The sequence below is a fragment of the Cyprinus carpio genome, chromosome A2, assembly GCF_018340385.1.
Source record: "Cyprinus carpio isolate SPL01 chromosome A2, ASM1834038v1, whole genome shotgun sequence".
Taxonomy (NCBI): domain Eukaryota; kingdom Metazoa; phylum Chordata; class Actinopteri; order Cypriniformes; family Cyprinidae; genus Cyprinus; species Cyprinus carpio.
In genome coordinates, this window is record NC_056573.1 from 5,771,408 (window position 1) to 5,787,965 (window position 16,558).

Here is a 16,558-nt window from a genome sequence, read left to right on the forward strand (position 1 = left end):
CCTCATCAAGCATGGACATTTTTGAAAATGTCTTAAAGACTTGTTTTACCAGGCTTTCAGCATTTGATTGTTTGGACAACTGTGAATGACTTGTTTTATGTTTTTGGTGTTATGCTATCAATGTTCTATGTTTTTCTTGTGTTTTAGATTTTACGCTTCTTGTGTAAAGCACGTTGTGCCATTTTTAAAGCTTTGAAAGTGCTTTATAAATAAAACTGATTTGAGTTGCATGTATATATAGTAGGCCTAGAAAAAATGGCCTACATATTGTAAACACTGGGATTGGTCAAAGCCCCTTTAGATACAATATTTGGATTAGTCTGTCAGTTTGCCTATGAGTGATATTACAGAAATTTTAAACCCTAACTTCTAGTTTAAGCCACAGTGCATGGCTTCAATTTAACTGAGTACAATGATTTTTGTTTTTACCACGCAGCTGGAATGCATTCATCAAGCGCGTTCACCTTTTTAACCACAAGATGTCAGCACTTCATAAATGATTCCAAAGTCCGGTATATTTCATAGCCTGACAGTATGGCTTCATACAAACCTTTTTGTAATCATGGACTCATGTAGTAGTTATTACTGATTGTTTGTTTAATGCTTTGAGGGTTGGTGTTTGTATATTCATTAAGATTTTGTATAGTTGATATTTTGAATGTTTGATTTGTGTTTGTTAGTTTTGATATTGCATGTCGACCTTCCAATGGCGAAGGCTTGGCTGATGAATATTAATAGACAAGCCTTCGCCATAGTAAGACCCATCAATTCACAATAAGGGACAGTCTGCGCCAACGGGGACAGGTGGGATATTTATCATCATGCTGGAAATCCAGACTAACAGTCAACATACGCCTCTGAACCTTCTGCTCGGCTGAGAAACAAACACCAAAGATCATATTTACTGTAAATGGTGCTGATTGCCTCTGCGGAGGAGCGCCTCTGCCTTTGCCTTTGGACATTTGCAGGTCTGCCGTCATCTTTCTGTGAGAAATCTCGCAGAAGTCAGTGCAGCCAAGGGGCTTCAGCATGTTTTGAGTAAATAAAGATATCGAACGATATCTCCATACCATAAAACGATGCTGGACAAGAGTAAATATAATTTGGTAGACGACTCAGTGGATCAGAGGATTCCTGCTGATAATGATGGGCAGGTCCAGCATGGGCTCACATTCGAGGTGAAGGTAAATGTTAGAAATAAATACAATTGTTTATTATTTGTGTACTACTGTGTCTACTTCATTAGTACACTTGTTACCATGTAATTGCATTATGAGTCCTATAACATTTAATTATCTTGTTGAAGGGATTGTAAAAACCTATTGCCTTTGTAATTATTATATTAATGTGTAATATTTACATGGACAGTGTAATGCAAGGTTTTACCATCAAGTTGCTAACTGTACATCACCTGTTGCATTGGTATACATGCAAATCATTGACTTTTTCCCAGAATATACAGTATATCTTATATTAATTGTTTAACCTCTTCTGCCACAGTTCATCGGGAGCCTGGATATCGTGCGACCCAAAAGCAGGATTGAAATATTGGTCGCTATGAGACGAATACGGGTAAGGGTTCCTGAGTTTGACAGGTGATGTATAGGAAAATCTTCATAAAGATGCAGACCGTTGACCTTTATGAAAGAATGATGTATGAATGGCATATCTTGCACACAAATAACTGATTCAAAATGTTTTACAATAATGATTTTCTAGTTATTAGCATTTTATTTTAATTAAAGAGTATTAATATATAGTATTATGCATTATAATATATATTGATACTTTAATAGCATAATAATACTAATTATTTATCATCATCAATAATGAGTTAGTATTTAGTATTAGTATTTATCAGCCAAGAACAAAAATGTTAAAGAAGCAACAAAAACAATAAAAATTAACTGAAATAACGGAAAAATTAACATGTCAGAATGTATTTGTATTTGTTTGAATTCAAGCTGCATAAACTACAAAATCTTGTGTAAAACCAGATGGACTTTTCTCCAGAATGATTTGAAAATCATCCAAAGAGCATCTTAAACTTTAAAGAAAGTCAGACCATCTAAGAGTACATACAAATGTTCACATGCTCAATTAAATGTATTTTGATTTGTGACCTAGGCTAGAAGTAGTGCAAAACCTTAAATATAAAAACTCATGCTCTGAATTGAGGAAAAATCCAATTTATTAAATAGGGTAGGTGGTTCATGTATTGAAAGCTGTTTATTCAAAAAATGTGGTACCAGTGTAAAGACTGTTCGCTCATGTCTTCTTTTCTCAGGGGTCCAGTATTTATGACATTGCACCAGTGTCCTGGCAGCAGCAGCACAGTTTAGCTTAATCGACTTTGCTCCATCAAATAGAATATGTTTGAGCAATGTTTAGACTTATTTGCACAAGATTTCTCTTCAGGAAACTTTTCCTGTTGATAAATCAATTGATATAGTCATAAGTATTTCATAGCGTTCAATTTTTTTTTATATCACCCTCTGTTTTATGTATTTTGAGAAGAACTGACAACAGCCGGAGTAACAAGCTTCTTAGAAAATAGCTCGACTTGCTAGTGGTCTATGTTAGCATTAATCAAAGCTTCAGATGAAAGAGCGTCTTTAAACCCAGCCACACTTCTGTATGCCTTGCGTCGCCTTTAATCCCACCCCTGTGGAGTTGCTGTTTATTTCCTAGCCTTTGATTTTCATGCAGTCTGCATCTCTTTTGGAGACTTGCAAGTCTTCCAAAAGCAATAGCATCTTCATAGATGGTTGATATCTTGATAAATTTCTTATCAGTGCAAGTTACTCAAGTTTCCAAGAATATATTTAATTTGAAATATACATGTTATAATCCATATTTTTCATACTTAATTTAGTTAATTTATACTGTACATCATGTGGTGACTCCAGTTAACTCTAACCTGATAAATGATGACTTCATTTGTGTTTCATATGTTGTTTTTGCAAAAAAATAAAAATAAATAAATGAAATAAAACATGACACTTGTTCGGGTCAAAAATGACCCGTTTAGGTCTCAGTGTAACTTAAAAAATGTATAGTACTCTCCTATTTTATATATGAAAACTGGTGTATGCTTGGATGTTTTCACAGGAGTCTCATGTAGAAGCATTTTACTTGGAAATGATATGACTATATCGCCACCTACTGTATATAGTGGTGGTACAGTAGATACACATATGCTACCAGATAAAAAAAAAAAACAAGACATATTTTAGGATTTTTTAAATTAATGTATTTAGGTTGATTAAATAATGCTTAATTTAAATAAAACTAGTTAATTTATATGTTACCTTTTTAGGTTACCATTTTTTAAGTGTAAGGTTCATGTTATGATTCATGTTTTAATATTCAGTCCATCATTTTTTTTTTGTATCATTTTCAGTATGAGTTTAAAACTAAGAACATCAAGAAGAAGAAAGTCAACCTTATTGTGTCAGTGGATGGTGTCAAGGTGGTTTTGCGAAATAAGAAAAAGGTGATGTGTTTTGTCCTTGTTATTTTATAATAACAGTTTCTGATGTTGTATATGTTGTGCAATTAATTTTGTATGCTGTATCTGAAATTCATTATGAACATATTTCTTGACTAAAAATGTGCTAAATATGTATGTTAGAAATATGACTATAGCTGGGATGAAAGCCAAATGACCCTGGCCCAGGACCCCATTTTCAGGTAATTCAACCACATTGAAAGCTGATTTCTAATTTTGCTTGTGACTGGAGTGACATGGCCTGTGGGGGTTTGATGACATTTATTATTGTGCACGCACACGTCACATCAAAATCAATCGGCTCCGTGAGCTGCAACAAAAAACAGAATATCTTTGAAATCCCCATATTAACAACCAGTCTCCAGTGCACATAAACATCTCAGGTTACGCATGTAACCATGGTTTAGCAGTAACATCATCAGTGTTAACTAGTGTCAGTCCACATTAGGTTTATTGTATTAAAACAATGTCCAATACCAACCTGATCATTCTGAATTTTTTAGAATTTAGCTTGACACTATTGTAATATTTACTGTTGTACTTCAAAATCTAATCATTTAATGTATTTCTGCAATGCTTTATGACGTCAAAGGGACCAAGTCAGTGAAGAAAGTGGTGGCCTTGTTGTTGTCATGGCAACGAGACAGTTTTAAGGTCAATTGCTGCAGCTCATTAGTCATTTTTTTTTCTTTTCAGAATATTTTACATCTCGCATGACTCACAGGACCTGAAGATATTCAGTTACATAGCTAGAGACAAGAAAAACAATGTGTTCCGCTGCAATGTCTTCAAATCAAAGAGAAAGGTAAGCATCACCATAATACAGGAAGTCCACCAGACATTTGCACAAATATGTTAATAATATTGATTGATTGCCCAGGAATGGAAATGGATAAATGGGACATCTCAGCTGAGGATACATTCTTCTGGAGATCAATAATTTAGTTGTCCTATTAATTATCATATGATTTGAAGTAACAGGGTTTAACACTAAGGATGCCCTGCTGGTCCAGGGTCAATGTAAGAGTTTTGGACCATCTGATGAATTGGTCACTAGCCCTATCGGATCAGTGCTGTGTTTTATATATAGATTACCATATTATATGATAGATTTTTAGATCTGTAACATTTTTTAATGGATTTTTATTTTTTTTTTTTTTGGCTTTCTGACCCCAAGATTCAACTACTCTCTGCAATTCTCCAGCTGTGATCCTTGGAGAGTCTTTGGCCACTCAAACACTTCTCCTCTATGTGTATTAGGACGATATAGACACACATCCTCTTCCAGGCAGATTTGTGACATATTTAGTTAATTGGAACTTCTTAATTATTGCCCTGTTGGTGGAAATTGGGATTTTTAATGCTTTAGCTATTTTCTTACAGCCACTTTCTATTTTGTGAAGCTCAACAATCTTGTTCTGCACATCAGAACTTTATTTTTTGGTTTTACTCCTTGTGATGGATGATTAAGGGAATTTGGCCTTTGTATTCCTCATATTTATAATCCTGTGGAACAGGAAGCAATGGCTGGATAATTTCATGTTCATAATCACTCTGGTGTGCTAAAAAAATGTAAATATAAATAGGAATATACTTCAGAGATATTTTACTCATAAGATTTTCTAGGGGTGCCAATAATGGTAGCCAGCATGAATTGGAGAAAAACATTTATTTCATAATGTGAGTTTCCCCCCACTTTCAATTGTTTTACTTCAATGAAAGTTTAGAATTCTGTGAATTTTTTAGATGAGAGATCAAAAAGATAAATGATGCAGATTTATTTTCACAGCCGCCTTTGCTCATATTTACCAAAGGTACCAATATTAGTGAGCAGCACTGTATATATTGTTGCGAAAAATGTAAAGAAAACATTAAATCAAAGATGTACATTTTTCTAGCAAATATTAAAAACTGCTAAAAGAAATTATATATTTTCTTCCTCTAAATCAACACAAAAATTGAATCAACTGTGATATTAATGATCTAACTGCTATTTTATGACAATTCTTAGTAACTCTTTTGCAAATCTTGTCTTGTAGGCTATTTTTGACCTTCAACAGGTTAGCCGTTTTCTACAGAAAAAGACATTGATGTCAGCATAAGCTGCTTGATATGAGTTTCTTTGGCTTGAGTTTTGCTCACAGCACAAGGACCCATCTGAAATGAGCTAATCCATTACTTTGACAGCACCACTGTAATGTGGAATTGACTTATGTATGTAATGTTCTCTCTCCCTCTCTCACTCACTCCTCTTTTCCTTATATCTGTCATTTGTTTCAATGAATTCCCTTTCCTCTCTCGAAGGTGAATTAATTCTTCTGTCTCTCCCAGTACAGCTTTTATGTCCTATATCAAATGAAAATCAACGGCCGTTTACCTGCATGTGGAAAAGCATGACATGTTCAATAAACCCTGGTTGCTTAAAGATGTACTGTCTGTGTCTCAGAGCCAAGCCATGAGGATAGTGCGGGCCGTGGGTCAGGCGTTTGAAGTGTGCCATAAACAGAGTCTAGACAATGCTGACGGTGAGAAAACACTAACCTTCATTTTATCAAACATGAACCACATTTCATCTCAAGTTTCATTGCTTGGCATTTTTATAGGTGGCAAATTAATATAATTAAAATCAGTCTTCAAAATCTTCATCATCATCTTTATCTCAGTTTCATAGCAACTTAGTTTCCTGTCTCTACTGTGGATTAATAAAGACAGTGTGACAATAGCAACTTAGTTTCCTGTCTCTACTGTGGATTAATAAAGACAGTGTGAAAAAAAAAAAAAAAAAAAAAAAAACCTTTATTTGTTACAGCCAAACTTATTAGTTTTTCTCAAATAATATTCATGGTTTGGTTCAAATCTTAAATATTGATGTAATATTAATAAAAAAAGATTTCTTGTCCCAAAGACAAAAACATTCACACAAAGTAAAAAGTTTATTTCATTATAAAAAAAAAACTATACTTAATCAGTATTTGTTTTTTTATTCTTAAGAAATGTTGTATAAAAAAAAATTTTTTTGTTAGTCATTGTTTAAACCATGATTTTTGGATGATTGGATGAGATCAATATAAAAATAAACTGCAATATAAAAATAGAGCTGCAAGCAGCAATTAAGGAGCCAAACACAACAGAATGTTGTAAAATGAAGAGCTAAGAAGCTGTCTTTATTTACTCAGTAAAGACCGAGGTTCTCCAGCTCTGCTCCTGGAGAGCTACCTTCCTGCAGACTTAATCTCCAACCCTGCTTCAATAGACCTGTCTGTAATTAAAGGGATAATTCACCCAAAACTGAAAATTTGATGTTTATCTGCTTACCCCCAGGGGATCCAAGATGTAGTTGACTTTGTTTCTTCAGTAGAACACAAATGTAGATTTTTAACTCAAACCGTTGCAGTCTGTCAGTCCTATAATGTCAGTGGATGGGAATCACGGCTTTGAGAGTCATAAAACATATGCAAACAAAACCAAATGAAACCCTGCGACTCGTGACTATACATTGATGTATAAAGACACAAAACAAACGGTCTGTGCAAGAAACTGAACAGTATTTATATTGTTTATTACCTCTGATTTTCACCCAATGTCTGAACCGTCCTGAGCGCGTCTTCTTCTTCAGCCTGCACGTATGTGCAACAAATTTAAATTTTTGGATCAACTATCCCTTTAAGTAGCCCTGAACACCTTGATTAGCTGGATCAGGTGTGTTTGATTAGGGTTAAAGCTGAACGCTGCAGTATGGTAACTCTCCTGGAGCAGGGTCCCTGTAAGACATTTTTTACTACAAAACTCAAAATGGCCAATGCCCAAAAAGGCTGACATAGGAAAATTTGATATAGTTTGATTTAGTATCTCATTCTGTTCAGAAATGTATTTTATATATATATATATATATATATATATATATATATATATATATATCTATATATATATATATATATATATATATAGATATATATATCTGTTATGAAACTACTACTGTGCCCTCAGGACATGCTTGGTATAACACGGACCAAGTTTGTTCAGAATCCAAGCGTTGCAAAGATATATCCTCATGTCCTCAAATTTTGTCAGTTTTGTTAAAATGCTATAAAAGAACTGGTCTATCAGAAATCTTTTGATAACTTTTTGCCAGCATTGTCTGAAGATGTTTTGGTGAAAATCGGACAAACTGTCTAGGATGAGTTCGAAAAAGTAGATTTTTCGCAAAATGCAAAAATGCAAAAACATTGACCCATAGAAAAAAAATAAAATTGAGAAAAAATTTTTGCTTCTAGACCTTACGGCTCAAAAGTTATTAGCAGAAATATGAGTGAAAATGTGGCCTATTGGTGGCACTAGAGAGTTTGAGATAGAGACTCCAAATTTGCTAAGATTAATATTGAAACTGTTCTCTATCTGTGTGCCAAATTGCATAACTTTCCCGCAAGCAGTTCTAAGAACTGCCATAGACTTCCAGAGCTGAAAAAGAAGAAAACTTAACAGATACAATAGGAGTCTAAGCACCTTCAGTGCTTGACCCCTAATTACACAGTCTTTTTAAATTTTATTTTATTTTTTTAAACAGTGCAGAGATATGCTTTATGACATCAGTAAATAAAATTTGTTATGTTTGATGATGTCAAAATAGCTATATAGATCTATCTAAATATATTTTATACAATTATTTAGTCCTGTGTTTGGTGTACTGTATTTCTTTGAGTTGGACTAATATAAGTTCTTAACATAAATAAATAATTTGTATTGTTGTAAATTAGCAACAGACTCAATCTGTACCTGTGAAACTGAGCTGATTATTTTGTATTCTAAATCATGTGATTAATCTGAATTTCAACAGCATGGCTCGTGAAAGGTGAGGAGGAGAGAAACAAAGATGAGACTTCAGTTGCTGGCGGTACCACTGAGAGATCAGGCAATGCTGGGCTGGAGAAAGATGAAAAGGTAAAATCTTCTGCCTGACCATAAAGTTTAGCAGAAAATCTGAAAGAAATGTTTTTGCAGTTGTCTTAAATTTTCCTCATTAATTAGATACTTTTTATATTGACTCAATGAAATGTTTACCAATAGAGAGCCTTGCTTTTTTTTTTAGAAGGAATTGGAAGGCTGAAGAGATCTCAGGTGTTGTCTTTTTTAAATATTTTTAGGTACTCCCTATTTATTGTCCTTGTGTCTGCTGTCCTTTGCTGGTTCTTTGTTTAATGTTTATATTCTGAGAGTAATTGTCATATGTGTGTATGTTCCTCTTGCCTTGCTGTGCCCTGTCTTGGTCTGCCTGCTGGCAAATACTACCCTGAGGGGAAAAAACAGGCAGGCAGGCCATGACGGGGCACAAGGCAAGAGGAACATGCACACATATGACAATTACTCTCAGAATATAAACATTAAACAAGGAACCAGCAAAGGACTGCAGAAGCACTGCAGATGGAGTATTTGTGAATCAGGTGTAAGGGAAGCTTTAACCTCTCTGAAAGCGCAGCTGATTCTTAAAAACTCCCCAGTGAAATAATATGTGTCAGCATGGACAGGTTTTATATCTTATTCATTGGAGTCAAGCTAAAGTTCTAGAAGCATCTAAAATGTGTTTCCTTAAATATATAATTCATAAATAAGCCATCAACACCCCATAGCTTAACAGTCATTACCTTTTCATGGGCCAAGATTTTTCTTCCATGACGTTACACAGTTTTGATGCCGTTTTATGTCTGATCGTGTTACATTACATGTGGAAACATCTGTTGTTTGGGTTTCCTCTTGGATTGTTTCTTGTACAGAAGATGTGTAATAGTGCCCCCACCGTATAACAAAGAATACATGGATTCTCGGAGCACAAGTATAGCTCAAATATATTTAGACTTTTTCTAGGTAAAAAGTATACTCAAATGTCATTTTAAGTATATTTCTGAGAAGTACATAAAACACATTTCTGAGAAGTACATAAAAAGTAGACTGAAAGTATACTTTCCTATTTTTATAGTTTAAAAGAAGTATACTAATAGCACACTTGAATAAACTTCTATTTCGTAAGAGAACTGAGTCTATTTTTAATGCGCTGCTCCCGCTAACTTTCAAGTTTATAACTGACCAACTGATCAATTTCTAAAAAACTAATTTATAGTAATCTTTGTAAAGAAATAAGTAGCTTTGGAGCTGGTGCTGTGACGCTGTACAAATGCTTCCAGTGTGAATACTCCTGCGAGTCTGATGATGTGAAGCTGATGCGAAGCTCAAGCTTGCGGTGTGAAACTGAGTTAATACCTAAATAGCATTATTATTATTTTTTTTAATAATGCATGAAATGACAATTAAAGCAGAAATAATAAAGATGTAATCTTTATCTGCATCTCTCATTCAAACTCGCTCACTCCCGCTATCTTTTTCAGCTCGTCTGTCCTCTCCGCATTGGATTATGGGAAATAGTGCTTCACAATAATAATAATAATAATAATAGATCCCAAAGTTACAATCATTAATGCACTTGGTTGATTATTAGTTGCTAATTGGCTGTTTTGATCCTCATATGAAAAGCAAGGACCATCTTACAGTTGATTTTTTTGGTTAAAGGGAATAAACAGCATGTTTCTACTTTCTCCATGCAGGTGGTTGAAGAGCCAGTGTTGGTGATGGAGTCGTCCAGGCTAGGGTCTCCTCTCTCCAGTCCTCTATCCGTGAGCCATCAGGTGCAGCTCCTGCAGAGGCAGTTACAGCAGCAGGAACAGAGGAGTCAAGCCGCCTCCGCACAGGTCACATCACATGTCTGATCACTTTGGCATGCTGGTTGTATTGACATGTACTGTGGCATATATATATAACATACCTGTGGCACAGCTTTTATTTCGTGAATTGCTCAGTTATGAAATTATTATTAGTAGGGATACACTGGTTTATTTATTTTTTATTTTTTTCTGGTCAATCTTATAAGCCCATTATCATTTTCATTATTATCATTAAATGGACAGTATTCAAATGTATTCAGTATTAAATTCTATTTTGTCTAAATAAATTCAAACTAAAAAAAAATAAAAAATCATTCAAAGTCATTAAGTTTAAATGCTACAAGTGAAACTAGATATAACAACATTATAGTATAAATAATACATATTCACTTTGATAAAGTTTTAATAAATATCATTTTTAAATACAGAGTTCTAGCATGAAACTCTAGATGGTGCAGTCCGATAGGTCTATCTTAATCTGACCTAATGACATCATTATCACATGGCACAGCTGATTGGTTCTCTCCTGTATCGGTAGCCAATGAGCTCGCTGCTCAGCATTCAAATGTATGACTAGGGCTTACCGTAGCAGTTGCAGCTTGCTTTAGATACCCTCCACCTTCCCCAGCTCCACCTGTATAGATCTGCTACGAGGTGATTCATGTATGCTATATGGGGGTTATTTCATGTATGTTATATTTGCAGCAGCAATATTTTTTACATGCTCACATCAGCATGTTGTGGATGTATTGCCATTAGCAAGTCTCGGTACTTGCTCTGCCACAGCAGCAGCAGCGTAGCAGATCTATTCTGCCAAGACCAAATACATAAACATTGTCATGTACATTACCATGCCAATCCCTCCGAGAGTTGTCATGGCAGAAATGTATTTCAAATGAAAAATCACCCTATCTTTTTTCTAAATGGATGTTATAGATCTTTTTGTGAATGATTCATCCCATGCATGTGTTTCAATTTTTGTAAAAAAAATTTAACCTCATAATTTTCAGTTAAAACTCTCTGGTGATGTACAGGTGCATCTCAATAAATTAGAATGTCTTGGGGAAGTTCATTTATTTCAGTAATTCAACTCAAATGGTTAAACTCGTGAATTAAATAAATTCAGTGCACACAGACTGAAGTAGTTTAAGTATTTGGTTCTTTTAATTGTTTTGATTTTGACTCTTATTTAACAAAAACCCACCAATCTCAACAAATTGGAAAATGGTGACATGCCAATCAGCTAATCAACTCAAAACACCTGCAAAGGTTTCCTGAGCCTTCAAAATGGTCTCTCGGTTTGGTTCACTAGGTTAAACAATCATGGGGAAGACTGCAGTTCTGACAGTTGTCCAGAAGACAATCATTGACACACTTCACAAGGAGGGTAAGCCACAAACATTCTTACCTGGGCTAAGGAGAAGAAGAACTGGACTGTTGCCCAGTGGTCCAAAGTCCTCTTTTCAGATGAGAGCAAGTTTTGTATTTCATTTGGAAACAAAGGTCCTAGAGTCTGGAGGAAGTATGGAGAAGCTCATAGCCCAAGTTGCTTGAAGTCCGGTGTTACGTTTCCTCAGTCTGTGATGATTTGGGGTGCAATGTCATCTGCTGGTGTTGGTCCATTGTGTTTTTTGAAAACCAAAGTCACTGCACCTGTTTACCAAGAAATTCGTTTACCAAGAAATTTTTGAGCACTTAATGCTTCCTTCTGCTGACCAGCTTTTAGAAGATGCTGATTTCATTTTCCGGCAGGATTTGGCACCTGCCCACACTGCCAAAAGCACTAAAAGTTTGTTAAATGACCATGGTGTTGGTGTGCTTGACTGGCCAGCAAACTCACCAGACCTGAACCCCATAGTTAATCTATGGGATATTGTCAAGAGGAAATTGAGAAACAAGGGATAAAAAAATGCAGATTAGCTGAAGGCCACTGTCAAAGTAATACACAATTTAAGACACAAGTTTCAGAATTTGAGTTGAATTAAATGAAATAAATGAACTTTTCCACAACATTCTAATTTATTGAGATGCACCTGTATGCCAGACTTATATACTGACATATATTTATATATTGAATACCTAATCATTTCATTTATATATTTATTTATACAGATGACTGTTGACAAACATGATGCAGGGCAACAACTCACTGCATGATAGTCCATAAATGCTGTTATGTGCCTTTAAAATTCAAGACATCTGGGGCAAAAATGCCCCTGTATGAGTTTTTTTTTTTCTCTTTTATATCACATGATAAGAGATATCACAGCGAGAACAATATCACAGGAGTGTTGTTTTTGTCCCGAATAGCATGAGTGCAGATGTGATTTTATACAACATTTCAGAAATATTGTATAAAAATGAACAGATAAGGCCCTTCTAAAAGATTATTTTGTTAATATATCTTCGTTACCTAGATAGACATTTATATATTTTTCTGCTTCTGGCTGCCAGACGAATAAGTCCATTTCATGTTTAAATTAGCAAATGCACGAGTACTATAAGCACTGTGCCAGTTTGAAAATGGCGGCCGGGGTATCACAAGGAAAAAGCAAGCACATTCAGCGTAAAAAGAGAGGGGGGCCCCCTAGGGGGGATGCAGATATAATGCTCCATGTTATATTAATAATTACATTTCCAATTGTACAAATGGCCAGCTGTCGGGGGCCCCCTCAAAATGAGGGGCCCCAGGCAATTGTCTGCCTTGCCTGCTCTATTTCTACACCTCTGGTAAAGAGGAAGAGATGATCATGCTCACTTGCACTCTGCACTGCCGTTTGAATGGAGGCGTTTATATGAAAGTGAAAAGTGAAAGTGAAAGTGACGTGACATTCAGCCAAGTATGGTGACCCATACTCAGAAGGGCTCTGCATTTAACCCATCCAAATGCACACACACAGAGCAGTGAACACACACACACACACTGTGAACCACACACCCGGAGGAGTGGGCAGCCATTTATGCTGCGGCGCACGGGGAGCACTTGGGGGCTACACGCCTTGCTCAAGGGCACCGTAAGTCTGGTATTGAAGGTGGAGAGAGAACTGTACATGCACTCCCCCCACCCACAATTCCTGCCGGCCCGAGACTCGAACTCACAACCCTTCGATTGGGAGTCCGACTCTCTAACCATTAGGCCACGACGATATGTGATCTGTCGCCACATAAAAGAGTGCCAAAACACCATTTCTTGGACATAATTTTAAAGATTATTTAAAAGACTTTGTTTCTTATCAAAAGTAAAAATATATCTGTAAGTTACCAATGAAGTTATGCTCATGCCGTGGTTAAAACAATGCTGTATTTGTTCGGTACACATGCGAAAACCTAAAGAATTTTTTTGGTATGAATACATGTACCATTACACCCCTATACTACACACATTCACACTATATATAACCTACAGTACTCTTTTTGCGGTCACAGAGTAATTACATACTCAGAAAAGTACCTACTCAAACGATTTCAGCCAATGACTTGTTATAAAGACATTTACCACCACCTACTGTCAGTTTTAGTTTCTTATTTAGATTGTCATTTCATCCAAAAAAATAAAATAAATTATATATATATATATATATATATATATATATATATATACTAGATATATATTTTTTTATATATATATATGTATTGTTTGCATGAGAAATTTTTTTTTATTTACTCACCTTCATGACTTATTTCTAACATAATTTATGTTAGGCCGTTGTAGCCTAAATGTTTTTCTGTAATTAATTTTATGTTGAATCAAATAAAATATTTGTTTTGGGGGTATTTTTTTACAATATTTTCTCTAATATTGTCTGATAACCAACATGAGTGATACCTCTGACTGTCCTGCTGGTGGATGAAAAAGTAGCCAAATAAAACCAAAAGGGGAGCACAAGAGACTTGATGGTGGGCTTTTTTAACATGAGCCAGCAACCTCTCTAAACACCTCAGCAATCCTATAGCAATGCCTTAGCAATCACCCAGAATAACCTAGCTTCATGGCAGCAGGATTTTCACATGCAAGCACCACTTATATTTTCTTAAGAAAATGTCAAACCAAGTAGTAGTAGTAGTTGTTGTTGTTGTTGGTGTTGTTGTTATTGTGTAGGTGGTTCTGCTGCAGCAGCAGCTATCGGTGGAGACCAGTGCCAGGACAGAAGCTCAGGCTAGAGTCCAGCAGCTCCTGCAGCAGAACACTGAACTCCTGCAGCACCTCTCACTGCTGGTCAAACACGTCCAAGAGCTGGAGCTCCGCACTCAACCACACAAAAACTCCCCTTGTAAGTCTCAAGACATGTGCAATCAAGAGATTGTGCAAGGCAAAAGAGTCATTTTTCTTGTTTAAAAAAATGTTAACCCTAAAATTAAAAACCATTTACTCATCCTTATGTTGTTCCAAGACTTTCTTGACCTTACTATTGCCACTGCTCACAAAAGAAGACATTTTGAAGAATGTTCATGCTGCCCTTTTCCATATAAGGAAAGAGAACAGTCTTTATAAGCACTATAAAATTAGTCCCATGCACAGCTTAAAACTATTAGTATTTGTAGGTATTGATTTGTAATATTTACATGTTCATTTTTGTCTGGATATACATTAAAACATGCAATATAAATGCACCAACAGTATCTAAAAGGTAAAATCCCTTATATATAAAAAAATCCCTAAAGTAACAGACAACAGAACTGCAGCACACACGTATCGTTTTTGTCCATTGTTGTTGATGCAAATAATCGTTATATATACCTTTTTAGTTATCATTCTAGGTGTGAACAGGCCTGTACTCTGGTGATTATATGCTTAGCTTGATAAAGTCTCCTTAGTAATAGCACCTCTGAGTTATTCTATCACTGACTATGCCATGATGTCATTTCCTCCCCTGCAGTGGGATCTCAAGACAGCCTTCTGGAAATCGCCCTGCGTGCCAACATGCCAGCTGTATCACGTGAGCCCAACCCGAATCCTTCCTCAAGTGATCGAGAGGGCTTCCCTCTCTCAAACAGCCTGGTTCGGCTTGACGGCTTTCGTTTCTTCTCAGAATCTTCAGATCAGGAGAAGAAGCCGGAGCAGGACCGTGACTCAGGACAGGGTCAGGATGAAGATCAGTCGGGCGGCTGCTCTCCTCCAGGGAACCAGTTCCTCAGCTCACTGGACACACCTGGATTCAGAGAGTCCGGTATTGCATCCGGATATGAGTCCAACACGGATGAGAGCGATGACCGGGACAGCTGGGGCCAGTAACTTTGTGCATCTGATGCCGCTTTTCCACTGGGGCTGGTGCCAGAGCTGGAGCTGATGCTTGGCCAAGAGTGGCACTCATTCAGAACCGGCTTGCATTTCCACTGGCAAGGAGCAAATCCTTCTACATCACCTGTGACCGGAATCACTTGTTATCTGTTCCAGAAGGAGAGCATTGATCTGTTCTGTCAACCACTGCTGAACTGACACATTTTTGTGTTAATGTTGTTCATTTCGCTGAAACCATGACGGCTTTAAAAATAGCGCCTTTCAAACAGCGGCCTGTAGTGGAAACTCTGCCTATGGACGTCACAGGATCCCTTGTTTGAGAGCAGCAAGGTTCGGGCCGGTTCTGATTTTTTTTTTGAGTGGAAAAGCAAAGCCCGGTTCCCGGTTGGGCTCTGGTTCTGGCACCAGCCCTGGTGGAAAAGCAGTATGAGTGTGTGAGACTGGTAGCAGCTAAGCACTTTATATTGGTGGGGAGAGTTTTATATGTCAACTTCAGCTGTCAGAATAAATATATAAATAAATATCAGAATATATAAATATGTATTAGAAATATATATATATAAAAAGAAACTAAAAGACGTTACACATCCCAGTGTGTTAAATGATCAGATCCCAGCCGGTGGGTATCCAGGTATCCAATGTGAAATTGTGTAAAAATCATAGTTCACCGAAAAAGAAAAGTTCCAAACCTGTGAATTTTTTTTTTTTTTGTGTGTGTGTGTGTGTGTGTGTGTGTGTGTGTGTGTGTGTGTGTGTGTGTGTGTGTGTGTGTGTGTGTGTGTGTGTGTGTGTGTGCATTGTCATTGAGATTTTTTTCACTTCACTTTTATACCACAAGGATGCATTACAATGATCAAAAGTGAAAGAAAAATAATGTATAATGTAACAATAAATTATATTTAAAATTTATAATTTAATTCTATTCAGAAGATCTCTTCTTTTCAACTTTCTATCATCAGCATATTAAAATGATTTCTGAAGGATTACATGACACTGAAAACTGAATTATGCTGAAAATTCAGCTTTACCATCACAGAAATAAATTACATTTTAAAATATACTCAAAGAGATTTTTTTTTTTTTAAATTGTACACAGTA

At 36.0% G+C, this 16,558-nt stretch overlaps 1 protein-coding gene across 3 annotated transcripts; it reads left to right on the forward strand.

The window, feature by feature from the left end:
- Window positions 1-696: 696 nt before the first annotated feature.
- On the forward strand, window positions 697-16,236 carry LOC109088328 (carboxyl-terminal PDZ ligand of neuronal nitric oxide synthase protein-like). Of its 3 annotated transcripts, XM_042770547.1 has the most exons (11): window positions 700-1,184; window positions 1,501-1,572; window positions 3,404-3,496; window positions 3,635-3,693; window positions 4,208-4,316; window positions 5,958-6,036; window positions 8,346-8,449; window positions 10,105-10,248; window positions 14,321-14,492; window positions 15,099-15,158; window positions 15,252-16,234. In XM_042770547.1, exons 1-11 carry the CDS (start codon window positions 1,080-1,082, stop codon window positions 15,452-15,454), a joined length of 1,200 nt encoding a protein of 399 aa, XP_042626481.1. In that variant the 5' UTR covers window positions 700-1,079; the 3' UTR covers window positions 15,455-16,234. The 3 variants fall into 3 exon arrangements, with proteins under 3 accessions (XP_042626485.1, XP_042626480.1, XP_042626481.1); XM_042770546.1 differs by having other exon boundaries at window positions 699-1,184; window positions 15,099-16,234; XM_042770551.1 differs by lacking the exons at window positions 3,635-3,693; window positions 4,208-4,316 and having other exon boundaries at window positions 697-1,184; window positions 15,099-16,236.
- The last annotated feature ends 322 nt before the right edge of the window (window positions 16,237-16,558 follow it).

Coding starts and splice junctions, on each gene's coding strand:
- LOC109088328 (XM_042770546.1), top strand. CDS start 1,080: ATGCTGGACAAGAGTAAATATAATTTGGTAGACGACTCAGTGGATCAG. Junction 1,185..1,500: donor GGCTCACATTCGAGGTGAAG/GTAAATGTTAGA, acceptor CTTCTGCCACAG/TTCATCGGGAGCCTGGATAT. Junction 3,497..3,634: donor TTTTGCGAAATAAGAAAAAG/GTGATGTGTTTT, acceptor TATGTATGTTAG/AAATATGACTATAGCTGGGA.